The sequence below is a fragment of the Bos grunniens genome, chromosome 5, assembly GCF_055505025.1.
Source record: "Bos grunniens cultivar Pamir isolate PY7600 chromosome 5, Bosgru_T2T1.0, whole genome shotgun sequence".
Classification (NCBI taxonomy): domain Eukaryota; kingdom Metazoa; phylum Chordata; class Mammalia; order Artiodactyla; family Bovidae; genus Bos; species Bos grunniens.
In genome coordinates, this window is record NC_141169.1 from 116,780,616 (window position 1) to 116,793,835 (window position 13,220).

At 52.5% G+C, this 13,220-nt stretch overlaps 1 protein-coding gene across 6 annotated transcripts in view; it reads left to right on the forward strand.

Moving 5' to 3' along the window:
• Positions 1 to 3,117, forward strand: part of ARHGAP8 (Rho GTPase activating protein 8) — a 51,541-nt gene extending 48,424 nt beyond the window's left edge. For 4 of the 6 annotated variants that reach the window (XM_086403231.1, XM_086403234.1, XM_086403233.1 and 1 more), the window contains 2 exons: positions 1,941 to 2,044; positions 2,706 to 3,117. In XM_086403231.1, coding sequence (XP_086259357.1) covers positions 1,941 to 2,044; positions 2,706 to 3,050 — 449 coding nt within the window. In that variant the 3' untranslated portion in view covers positions 3,051 to 3,117. Of the gene's footprint in view, positions 1 to 1,940; positions 2,408 to 2,705 lie in introns of all 6 variants that reach the window. The other 2 variants (XR_015164629.1, XR_015164628.1) reach the window with 1 other exon arrangement.
• Positions 3,118 to 13,220: the final 10,103 nt, after the last annotated feature.

The window sequence follows — 13,220 nt, forward strand, 5'->3', positions numbered from 1 at the left end:
TAAATTCCCGCCCGAGAAAGTACTTTTCGTTCCAGCCAAAACCAGTGGTAGACAGTTGCCTGACCCCACCTTAGAGCAGTTCCTGTAGAAAGCTTGCAATTATGAGCTACTTCTTTCCTCTTTATTTGCATCTCTACTCATTCTTTTTAAGAGCTGCCTATCATTCTATCAGCGTAGTTATTCTGAAGGCTGTGGACCCTGTCAGCGGTCATTCAACAACTCAGCTTGATTGAATCGTGATTCAGGCATAGGGTGGCCAGATTCAGCTTTTAAAAAACAGGACGTCCAGTCAAATATGAATTGCAGGTAAATTATGAACTCTTAGTATAAGTATGTATCTATGTGTGAGTAAGTATGCTAAACTGTTAGTATAAGTATGTTCCAAATATTGAACACGATATACCTGCACTAAAAAAGGATTTGCTGTTTATCTTCAATTCACATTTAACTGGATATCCTCTATTGTGTCTGGCAACCCTGCCCAGGGCGGGTGCATGTCTCCTTGGAGTGATGCAAGAAATCCTTGCAGAGAACGCTCTGGAGGAAACGGGCTTCCCAGGTGGCCTGTGGTGTCCGGAAAAAAAAGGAAACTGCCATAGGGATATTCCCAAGGTATAGCAAGGTTTAGAGCACCAACTCATAGCTAAACGGAATGGGACTCAGGTCTGGGCTTCGGCACACATCAGCTGTGTGACCTTGGACAGGTCACTTAACCTCTCTGAGCCCACTTTCCTCATCTGTATAAGATCGGGGTTGCTTTGAGAATGAAAGTTCATACACTGCTTAGCATGATTCCTGGCACACAGTAAGTGCTTGGTTCGTGGTGGCTTCGTCACAGCAAGCTGCTCCTTCCTGCTCACTTCCTTCTTTCTTGAAGGAACCATAGTAAAAGCCAGCGGTGGACGATGTACCATATCTGTTCTGGGACTGCAACGCTTAGAAAGAAAGATGTCGAGGCTGGAAAGCAGAGATCCGGGGCAACAAGACTTGTTGGTTCCTCAGAAATATTAACTCCAAGGGAATTCCTCGTCTGCTCAAATTACCCGGCAAGCACTTGAGTTCAGGGAAGAATGACTTCTGTTGAAAAACCAACCAGAGTGTTCACAGCAGGGAGCTCTGCGCCTTTCGGCAGAGGCTGTGTTAGTTCACAGTCACTGTACCCAGGGCTTAGTGGGAGGAGGTCTGGGTGCTGGAAGCTCGAGGTGTGTCCGTGTGTGCACGTGTGTCAGCAGCAGGAGCTTGGCGGATGCGTGTTGAGTAGCACGTCTGCACTCACAGTTTATGGAGCTCGAGGTGTGTCCGTGTGTGCACGTGTGTCAGCAGCAGGAGCTTGGTGAATGCATGTTGAGTAGCATGTCTGCACTCACAGTTTATGGATTGGCGGATGCATGTTGAGTAGCACGTCTGCACTCACAGTTTATGGAGCTCAGTGGGGTGTGTGGTGGGCGGAGACACTGGAGGCGCTCGGTCTGCTTGGCTGCTTCCAGACCCCTCTGGGTGTGGGGCCCTGAGCTGTGGATTGTAAACAGGTTGAGTTCGTCCAGAGCAGGGTCCACGTGCTTTTTCTGTAGAGTCAGATAGTAAATGTTTTAGGCTGTGTGCACCAGACTCAGCCATCATGCAAAAGCAGCCATGGACAAATGAATGGATGTGGGTCTGTGCCAATAAAGCTTTACTGACAGAAGTAGGCCACTGGCCCTCGGCCTGTAGTTTGTATCGACCATCCCATCCATAAGCTGATCTGGCTCCCGGGGGTCATGGTGGGGAGCAGTCATGCTGCCCGAGGTGAAGAAGTGGGCACAGCTCGGAGCAGAGCTTCCTTGGGAAGTGGGACCCAAGGCCCAGGCGGGGGGCAGTCTGTCCTCCCTCCCCGCGCCCCTGCCCATCCTTGGAGGGATGCAGGAAGGGGACGCTCAGGAAGGACCCTTGGGCCATGGCAGGTGTGGAGAGCAGCCTGCGGGTGACCTGCTGCCGCCAGATCCTGCAGAACCTTCCGGAACACAACTACGCCGTCCTCAGCTACCTCATGGGCTTCCTGCACGAGGTGAGGGGGCCGAGCCAGTGCCCAGGCAGACCAGGCCTGGGTTCCCACCTCCCTCGACCCTGGAGCCCACTCTGGGCCTGAAGGGCCTCCTACAAGGCCTGGCTGGGCCACACCTCTGCCCGGCAGGTCATGGGACAGGTCAGGGGCGGGGGTGGGGTGTGAACAGGGGCTGTGTGCCCAGACCAAGGATGCTCAGAGTCTGCCGCCGGCGTGGGGCCTAAGCAGGAAGCGTCATGCGTGTCCTGGGCCTGCAGCACCATGAGCCACACACCGGGGGCCCTACGACAGTAGAAATGTCTCCTCTCCCGGCCCTGGGGTTGCTCTAAGTGTTGGCCGAGATGAGGGGGCAGCCCCTTTGGGGAGGTAAGTTCCCTACATGCTCTCCTTAACCCTCCAAGAGCACCTGCATGCCAGGGCCCCACCCCCTGAGTCCTGGGAGTGGAGGAGGAGGCTGGGATGGGGTGGGGAGGATGTTGCAGATATTCCGGAAGGAGATCAAGAGATCAGAGCCAGTGCCCTCCCTCCCCCCGCAGGCGTCAATGCCCATCCCTTCCGTTTTACAGGGGCGGTGGCCCAGGTCACATCGAGGGCGGGCGGCTCCAGCCTCCTCCAGGGAACACCGGTCACACCTCCTCTCATCTCCGCCTTGTTCTCACCCCAGGTGTCCCAGGAGAGCATCTCGAACAAGATGAACAGCTCCAACCTGGCCTGCGTCTTCGGGCTGAATCTGATCTGGCCGTCCCAGGGGGCCTCCTCCCTGAGTGCCCTCGTGCCCCTGAACCTGTTCACCGAGCTGCTGATTGAGTACTACGAGAAGGTCTTCAGTGGCCGCGGGGAGCACGGGGCAGAGGCCAGCGAGCAGGGTGCTCCTGGTGCCAGAGGCTCCGTCCCCAACGAAGGTGCAGCCGCAGGAGACAGACCCGCCTCCAGCGACAGACCCGCCTCCGGCCTCGCCAGGCCCCCGCTCCCTCCGCGTCCCCTGACCACGGCCTGGAGACTCCTCTAGGAAACGTCAGTGGTGGTCTCTGCATCTGTGTTTTGTAAACTTGCCATTAAACGATCTAGGGAACCAACCCTCCGGTGAAAATTCCGTGGTTCTGATTCGTCAGCCCCTCTTGTTCGGTAATGGCAGGCTGAGACAAGATGATGGATCTGCTCTTGTTCGGTAATGGCAGGCTGAGACAAGATGATGGATCTGTTAGGATTGGGACTCGCCCGGCCTCCCTGAAAATGGGAATGTACTGGCTGGGCCTGGTACCAGGCATCTCCTGCTGCCGCGATGTCGCATAACAAACCATGCAGACCCAGTGACTTTGAGCAGCGGCCGCTGGTCACTGCCTGCGAGTCGGTGGGTCAGCGGGCAGTTCTGGTCTCTTCAGGACTTGCTTGGCAGGTATCAGGCACCAGGGTGGCTGGGGAGACTCCACCCTCCCGCAGGCATTGCATTTCCGTTTGATGAACGTGCACGCATTCCCTGGACATGAGCCAAGTCCAAGCAAGAGCACTGGCACGGTGGCTTACGAGCTTGGGTGGCGTCACTAACGCTCACACCCTGTCGGCCAGAGCTGGCCTCAGGGCCAAGGCCAGGGTCACAGCGCGAAGGGCAAAGGGTGCGGATAAGAGGAGGGGGAGAAACCGGGCCATCGGCTGCCCGAGGGCTGCAGGACGTGTCCTAGCCCTGTGGTCTCAGGCAGGCCAGCCCCTTGGAGTTGAGAGATAGTCCTGTGTTCCCAGCTCCCCATTCAGTGAGGAACCGTGAAAAGTCACGGCTCCATATTGCCAGCAAAGAGCCCCCAATGTCCCTGATTGGCCGAGCCGAGGTCTCACCCTGGACAGGTGCTGTGTCCGGGGCAGGCACCGGTGGGCTGGCCTGGGTCAGGTGCCCCATACAGACCCCCAACAAAGGAGAGCTGGTGCCCGATGGGTCAGTGTGGGCAGGCCCCCACAACATACACCGCAGGCCAGGGTTTCAACAACAGGCCCTTGTTTTCTTGCTGTTGTGGAGGCCGGAAGCCCAGGGTCAGCGTGCCAGCAGGCTTTACTTCTGGCGAGGGCGCTCCCCCTGACATGCAGACGGCAACCTCCTCTCTGTCCTCAGGAGACAGAAGGGCCAGCTCTCTGGTGTCCCTTCTCATAAGGACACATGACCTGTCGGGCCTGGGCCCCACACTCATGACCTCATTTAACTTTAAGCAGAGACGTTACTTTTCCAACAAAGGTCCGTCTAGTCAAGCCTATGGTTTTCCCAGTGGTCATGTATGGATGTGCGAGTTGGACTGTGAAGAAGCCTAAGCGCCGAAGAATTGATGCTTTTGAACTGTGGTGTTGGAGAAGACTCTTGAGAGTTCTTTGGACTGCAAGGAGATCCAATCAGTCCATTCTGAAGGAGATCAGCCCTGGGTGTTCTTTGGAAGGAATGATGCTAAAGCTGAAACTCCAGTACTTTGGCCACCTCATGCGAAGAGTTGACTCATTGGAAAAGACTCTGATGCTGGGAGGGATTGGGGGCAGGAGGAGAAGGGGACGACAGAGGATGAGATGGCTGGATGGCATCACTGACTCGATGGACGTGAGTCTGAGTGAACTCCGGGAGTTGGTGATGGACATGGAGGCCTGGCGTGCTGTGATTCATGAGGTCGCAAAGGGTCGGACACAACTGAGCAACTGAACTGAACTGAACTCTGTAAGGAGGGCTTCCTTGGTGGCTCAGACAGTAAAGAATCTGCCTACAAAACAGGAGACCTGCATTCGATCCCTGGGTTGGGAAGATCCCCTGGAGAAGGGAGTGGAAACACATCCCAGTATTCTTGGCTGGAGAATCCCATGGACACCTGGAGCTACTTCCTGAATGGAGAGTATGGGCGCCGTGCTCACCTCCTGCCTCTTCTCACCTCCACATTCACTCCACTCCCACCTGTGGCTGTGGTCGTCTGCCTGCCTGTCCTCGTCTCTGTAAGGGAGGGGACATGTGCCCACTGAGCCATCTCCCAGTGCCCAGCAGTGAGTGGGTGACACCTCGTTTCAAGGACCCAGCAGACTGAGAGCAGGGGAGCATCCTCTTGTTTCTCTGATGCGGGTTCTGTGTCGTGTCCAGGCCAGAGCACAGCGTCCCCAAGTCCCGACCATTCAGGTGGTAAAGACATTGGTCCTCCCTGTGGCTTCTGGGGCAGAGGAGGTGGGGGCTGGTGGCAGGTGCTGGAGAGGAGACCCTCCCACTGACACAGCACGTCCTCCTGGGGAGAGGCAGGCCCACCCCAGCAGCGTGGGCTGTGGAGTCCCAGTCCAAGGTCACAGGTGCGAGGCCTTGCACCAAGGCCACAGACACAGAGCCCAGAACCAAGGTCACCTCTAGAACTGACTGAGCCCCTTTGTAACTGCTGCCAAAAGCCCCCCTGATCATCACCAGCCAGTTTCCTGACCCCAAGTTAGGCAAAAATGCCCACCCTCTGCTCACCCTATAGCCCCTAACCAATCACCTAATAGTACCCTTCCAGCAGGAATGTTCTTTGTCTTGAGGCTATAAAAATTGGCTACTAACCCACAAAAGCTGCGACAAACCTAGACAGTGTATTAAAAAGCAGCGACATCACTTTGCCGACAAAGGTCCGTCTAGTCAGAGCTATTGTTTTCCAGTAGTCATGTATGGATGTGAGAGTTAAAAAGCAGCGACATCACTGTGCCGACAAAGGTCCGTCTAGTCAGAGCTATTGTTTTCCAGTAGTCATGTATGGATGTGAGAGTTGGACTATAAAGAGAGTTGAGCACTGAAGAATTGATGCTTTTGAACTGTGGTGTCGGAGAAGACTCTTGAAAGTCTCATGGACTGCAAGGAGATCCAACCAGTCCATCCTAAAGGAAATCAGTCCTGAATATTCATTGGAAGGACTGATGCTGAAGCTGAAACTCCAACACTTTGGCCACCTGATGCGAGGATCCAACTCATTGGAAAAGACCCTGATGCTGGGAAAGATTGAGGGCAGGAGGAGAAGGGGACGACAGAGGATGAGATGGTTGAGTAGCATCACCAATTCAATGGACATGAGTTTGATCAAACTCAGCCAGATAGTGAAGAACAGGGAAGCCTGGCGTGATGCAGTCCGTGGATCACAGAGTCAGACACGACTTAGTGACTGAACAATAACTCATGAAAACTTTGGCTGTCCCTGGAGCTGGCCCGCTATTCCGACAGCATCCCGTCAGCTCTGCCTGATGGGTCAAGAGCTCGGCCGCCGTGCTCCCAGTGCCCACATTGTCTCTGCTCTTTGTTCTTAATGAACTCACTCCCTTCTGCAATGCTCTGTGTCTGGAAGTTCTTTTCCGACCTGTGCTGGGACAGGTCCCTCCCGTGAGGGTCTGAGGATGACACACGGCCACGCGGGCCACACGCCGGAGGAGACTTTGCCACCCTCACTGGCCCCTGCGGTGTGGGGGCTGCTGCAGAAACACCTCCCACCTGCCTCTGCCTCCTGGTGGAGCCCAGCCAGATGGGCGTTCAGGGTTGGGGCTTGAGCGGCTCTAAGTAACAGCCCTCTCCCTGCCCAGACTGAGAACATTGAGGAAGAGGCAGACTCAGGAGCCCCTCTGGGGGTCAAAGTGTCTGCTTCAAGCTGGCCAGGGCCCTGCCTGCCTGTGCTCTGTCTGTGGCCAAGGGTGCTCGCTAACTAGTCACCCTAATTTTGACAAACACTGCCTGATCGCTGAGCCTGGGGAAGATGCGGGCCAGAGGCCATGTGTTCTGCAGGCAGTTGGCTCCAGACCTCCGAGTTCCACCGTCATAATATTCCCTCCTCTTCCCACAGGAGGGGCGAGGGGGCGGGGAGAGAGGCCGGGAGGATTAGTCCTCCCTGGTGAAGTCCCTCCCCAATCTGGGGCAGGTGGGCCTACGTGTTTACTCCGATCATCTCATTTCTGGTCTACAGACGAGGACCTGGGGGACCAGAGAGGTACAGGAACTTACTCTAAGTCACACAGCTTACACGTGGCAGAGCAGGGATTCAGATCTGTGCAGCCCTGTGCTGTGGGGGCCAAACAGAGGGGTCAGGGCCCCCGTCTCCCCACCGCACAGTGGAAGGGGATGTTCACACTCCACACTCCCCTCCAGCTGCCAGGGCACCGGCTCAGAAACCACGAGACCTGAGACTGAATCAGCTCCACCGCAAGTCTGATCAGATGCAACCTCCTGGCCCGGCTTCCTGTCTGAACACATTTGAACGATCCCGTGAGGACGTCAGGGTTTGTCTGCCCAGTGTTGGCAACAGCCAAGGCTTGGAAACCACCTGCGTGCTCCTTGGTGGATGAAAGGACCGAGAAGGTGTGATTATGTGCTCAGTGGGAGATTATTTAGCTGTAGAAACAAGGAAATCCTACCACTTGTGACAACATGGATGGACAACATTGAGGATGCTACGCTAAGTGAAGTAAGTCAGGGAGAGGAAAAAAACCCTATGATCCCATTTCATATGCAGAACAAAAACACCAGTGTCATAGAAAAAGAGATCAGATTTGTGGTTACCAGAGACAGGAGGTGGGGAGAGAATTGGAAGACAGTGATCAAAAGTCACAAACCTCAGCCGTAAGATAAGTAATACTAGGAATACAACTAACAATTGGATGACTATACCCACTCCTGCTGTCTGATACATAGGAAAGTTGTCAAAAGGGTAGGTACTAAGCGTTCTCATTACACGGAGAAATTGTTTTCTTCTTATTGTATCTATATGAGATGATGAATGTCAGCTGAACCTCTTATGATAGTCATTTCACGATACATGTACATCAGATCCACATGCTACATGCCTTAAACTTACCCAGTGGGTGGGAGGGGGGTTCAAGAGGGAGGGGACATATGTATACCTGTGGCCGATTCCTGCTGATGTATGGCAAAAATCATCACAATATTGTGAAGTAATTATCCTCAAGGGCTTCCCTTGTGACTCAGCTGGTAAAGAATCCGCCTGCAACGCGAGAGACCTGGGTGCGATCCCTGGGTTGGGAAGTTCCCCTGGAGAAGGGAGAGGCTACCCACTCCAGTATTCTGGCCTGGAGAATTCCATGGACCGTACAGTCCATGGGGTTGCAAAGGGTCGGACACGACTAAGCGACATTTACACACAATTATCTTCTAGTTAAAAATGAAATTTAAAAAAGAAAAAGAAAAAAAGCTTCGTGATGTATATCAATTAGTTCTCAGTAAAACTGGAGAGAAAAAAGGTTTGTCTACTGCCAAACTCTATTTTGGACACTTCCTGGTTGGACCAGAATCATCTACATCTTTGGGCTTAAAACAGCTCTGGGTCACCCAGGTGGCTGTCCACGCTCCTCCCCACCCCCACCCAGCCCTGGGCACACCTCTTCAGCAGCTGCAGTCACCCTAAGTAGATGGCGAATGTTCACAAAAGCCACGGGAGTTCAGGCCTTCCGAGCCCAGCGGCCTTCCGCTCGGGATGGACTCCAGAGGCTGCAGCCTGTGCTCGCTCCATGCCAGCCTCCCCGAGCTGGGCGGCCGCAACCTGTGTCCTCATGGCTCCAGGTCCAGTCCTGTGTCCTGGGCTCCAGGAGCACCCCAGGGCCTGCTGATCTGAGCAGCATAGCCTGTCTCCTCCTAGCCCCCTCTTTCTCACCTGTCTCTCCACATCCCCCCTCCTGGTTCTGGTCTGGCCCCCCACTCAATTGTGGCTCAGATGGTAAAGCGTCTGCCTGCAATGCGGGAGACTCGGGTTCGATCCCTGGGTTGGGCAGATCCCCTGGAGGAGGAAATGGCTACCCACTCCGGTACTCTTCCCTGGAGAGTCCCATGGACAGAGCCTGGTGGGCTACATACAGTCTCTGGGGTCGCAAAGAGTCAGACACGACTGAGCGACTTTCACCTTCTCTTCTTTCTCTCCATCCTTCTTTATCCATCTTCCAGCTTTGCCTCTCTCACAGCCAAGCGCAGCCAGAACGATGCTCTTGGACAACTTGAAAAGTATTGTTTCTTTTCTATTCCCCTACAAAGCTCTGTTTCTTTTCTCGTACATCCTTTTTTTCTTTTTTTTAAAACACGACCTTCCAGATCTAGCCAACCGCAGTCAGGCCGGGGGTGTGTGGGGGATGGGGCTTGGACCAGCCTGAGTGGGCTCCCCCGCCCCCGAAGTGTTCAGTTCGGAGCCCGAGGCAAACCCACCACGGGCCCCCCGGCCTCTGGAAGCGCAGCTGGCATCTGTGCCCCTCGCCCCCAGGAAGGCGTCTTGTTCTCAAACAGTTCGGAACAACCCGAAAACGGCCTCAGAGTTGTGCTGCCAGGAAAAGAAAAAAAAGTCTGAAATAAAAAAAATGATGGCTCCCTTAAGAGCACACCACTGTGAACACCAGAATTAACGGCGACATTAAATCAAATCTCATGCATTATGCAGGAAGGTTTACTGTGCGGAGCGCAGTTGTGAAATATATGTTTCAAATTTTCTGACGCCGAGAGGTGGCCCCGAGACGCTCTCCCGTGGCCGCTTTGATAGCAGCCTCCCTTTCACAGGCGATAATCGTGGAATCCCAGCGCCAGCGCTGCGTGGTCCTGTCACCTTCCCTTGTATCAGAGCACCGTTTCCACGGCAAGAGAAAACAATTATGGCGATAATGTGTTGGAGACCCACGCGGCACGAATCACCCTGAAACAATGAGACATGATGCCGGAACGAGGGCTCCAGAGTGTCTCTATTGACGCGGACGTGTGAGATGAATTGCCCAAACATTCACTTTTGTAGAAATGACAGAGATTTTAAGTGACTCCAGAGATTAGGCAGGCTGCCCAGGACTTGTAGCTGACATCTATCAGGAATTAATGAATCCTGCCCAGAGTAGAAGCGTCTGTAGGCAGAGCAAGTAGCTGGTCCATTCCAAGGAGCCCAGCAATGGGGGGCTGCCATCAGCGGGGAGCAGGCACTGGGTTCCCTGATTCTCATACAGGTCAGACTCACAGACCTTTGACCCCTAGGTGTGTCATGTTGCCCAGCAAGGGGAGTTCAAAGTGAGGAGGCTCAACTTGGGTTTCTGTCCTCCACGTGGGAGTGTGGCTGGGGTAAGTTCTTGGAGCTTTTTCTCGTTTGCATAATGGGAAAAACAATCTCCACTCTGCAGGTCTCTGTGTGCTTTGCAGCATCTGTTTTGTGCGAGGAGTAACAGTCTCACAATTATAGAGGTTGGGTGGTGAGGGGGGGTACACTTCCTGCCTTCATGGGGCTTGCAGAAGAGCTGGGGAGAAAAGCAAATAAAAGCACAAAATATGCCTTTTTTTATTTTTTAAATTATTTTTCATTTATATTTTTTCTTCCAATACCTTAAAACATTTATTTACTTATTTTTATTTTTCCATTTTTATTTATTTGGCTGTGCTGGGTCTTAATTGTAGCAAGTGGGAGCTTTAGTTGTAGCATGGGAACTCTTCGTTATGGCTTGTGGGATCTAATTCCCTGACCAAGGATCGAACTGGGGCCCCTGGCATTGGAAGCTCAAGGCATCAGCTGCTGTACCGCCGAGGAAGTCCCCAGATACATCTTTTTAGAGCTACCGCAGTATGAACAGGACTCAGGCAGGTGCAGGACAGAGGTGGGAGACAGGGGACGGTCCTGGCAGCTCCCAGGCTTGAGTGATTTGGGCCCTGAAGTGGGATCCTCCCCAGATATAGACGGGGTGGAAGAGGCAGGGCAATCCCTGCTGTTGGTTTGATAACAAAAAGCTTTCCTGTTTTGTTATCAGAAAAATAATTGCTCAGGGGAAAAAAAAATCACTGACAGAAAGAAAGTGCAAACAAAGGCAGTGAGCATCATTTACAATTTTACCACCCGCGGAGAAGCATTGTTAATATTTTGAGGAATTGGCACTTTCCTACACTGCTGGTAGAGATGTAAATTGGTACAATCACAATTTAGCAATCTGGTGAAGTTAAAGCTGATCCAGCAATTGTGAGTTGAGAGAAATAAACCAAAAAAAGAGGTACAGAGAATTACTGCAGGGTTGTCGTCAGAGCAGACAATCAGATGCGACCTGAGTGTGTCCATCAATAGAAGAAAAGGCAGATGAAGGAGAGTTACTTCATGAGAGTGAACAGTGTCCTGCAGGAAAAATGAACGAATTGGATCTGTACGTTTCCATGGGACTGAATCTCTGAGGATTATGCGGAGACGGGGAGAAGTTGCAGGATGATAAATACAGGGTGCTATGGCTTGTGTAAAGCTTTAAAACGCCCCAATCCTATATAGTTTATGAATCGAAAATATTACACGTCTGGAACAATATCCAGAAGGCATTTTCAAATTTTATTTAAGTTTTGACTGCACTGGGTCTCTGTTGCTGGGCTCAGGCTCTCTCTAGTCGCGGCAAGCGGGGGCTACTAGTCTCTACTTGTGGGGCACAGGCCTCTCACTGTGGTGGCTCCTCTTGTTTTCGAGCACAGGCTCTGATGCGTGTGGGGTTCTATAGCTGCAGCACGTGTGGGATCTTCCCAGAGCAGGGATTAAACCGGTGTGCCCTGCATTGGCAGGCGGATTCTTAACCACCAGACCACCAGAGAAGTCCCAGAAGGAATTTTTTTAAAAATTGAGTAGGAAGGTGGTCTTTAACTTTTACTTCGGTCTAAGTTTTTCTAAGGGGCTTCCCAGGTGGCTCCGCGGTAAAGAATCCACCTGCCTAAGCAGGAGACGCAAGAGACAAGGGTTCGATCCTTGGTTCGGGAAGATCCCCAGGAAGAGGACATGGGGACCCACTCCAGCATCCTTGCCTGGAAAATCTCCATGGACAGAGGAACCTGGCGGGCTACAGTCCATGGAGTCACAGAGAGCTGGACACGACTGAGCCACTGAACACACACATACATACAAGTGTTTCTAAGAACTCTGAGTGTAAATAAGTGCTCTGCTTCCAGTATGGCTGAATAACTCTCTTGGGACTTGACTTTTCCACAACATCTGTAAACGCTAGACAAAATACAGAAGAACATGGGTAAGCAGACAGAAGATCAACAACGGGCAGGCCCTGGAGAACGAGTGAGGACGGGCTGGAGGGAGGCCTACGCTTGGAGAGAGACGGTCCGGGACGAGCGTCCTTTACCCTTTACGTGCTTTAATCTGATCTGGGACTTTCAAAGTCGGCAATTCCGTTACAGTGGCTACATGGACAACAGGAACCAGGAGTCTTTTTGGCTTAAAGAGCAGAGGATAGAGTTTGGGACAGTCACTGGAAGGTGGGTAGGGAATTCTGGACAGGAGAGAGCCAGAGAGGGATAGTCTATATTTTGACCATTTAAACTCTGGTTAAAGTTCTGCCTGATCGCTGAGTCACAAATGTAGGATAGACACCAGCTAATGATAAAAGAACTGAACTGGGGTTTGAGCCACCAACTGACAGCGTTTGCAGTCAGGGCCCAGTTCAGTGCCTGCTAAAGCAAGCAAAAGCCAGCACTCTTCAAAGGACTGTAACAGAACACAGGGTCTCTACAACATAATATCCACAACATCCAAGATGTAATTAAAAATTATTCATCATACAAAGAAACAGGAAAATGCAATCCAGTCTAAAATAATCAATGATGTGTGTGGGGTGAGTCACTTCAATCATGTCTGACTCTTTGTGACCCCATGAACTGTAGCCCGCCAGTCTCCTCTGTTCATGGGATTCTCCAGGCAAGAATGCCTGAGTGGGTCGCCATACCCTCTTCCAGGGGATCTTCTGACCCAGGGATCGAACCCATGTCTCTTATGTCTCCTGCATTGGCAGGTGGGTTCTTTACCACTAGCACCACCTTGAAAAACAATCAATGGAGACCAACCTTAAAATAATGCAGGTGTTGAAAATAGCAGTCAAGGATGTTCAGTTCAGTTTAGTTCAGTCACTCAGTCATGTCCAACTCTTTGCGACCCCATGAATTGCAGCACGCCAGGCCTCCCTGTCCATCACCAACTCCTGGAGTTCACTCAGACTCATGTCCATTGAGTCAGTGATGCCATCCAGCCATCTCATCCTCTGTCGTCCCCTTCTCCTCCTGCCCCCAATCCCTCCCAGCATCAGAGACTTTTCCAATGAGTCAACTCTTTGCATCAGGTGGCCAAAGTATTGGAGTTTCAGCTTTAGCATCATTCCTTCCAAAGAAATCCCAGGGCTGATCTCCTTTAGAATGGACTGGTTGGATCTCCTTGCAGTCCAAGGGACT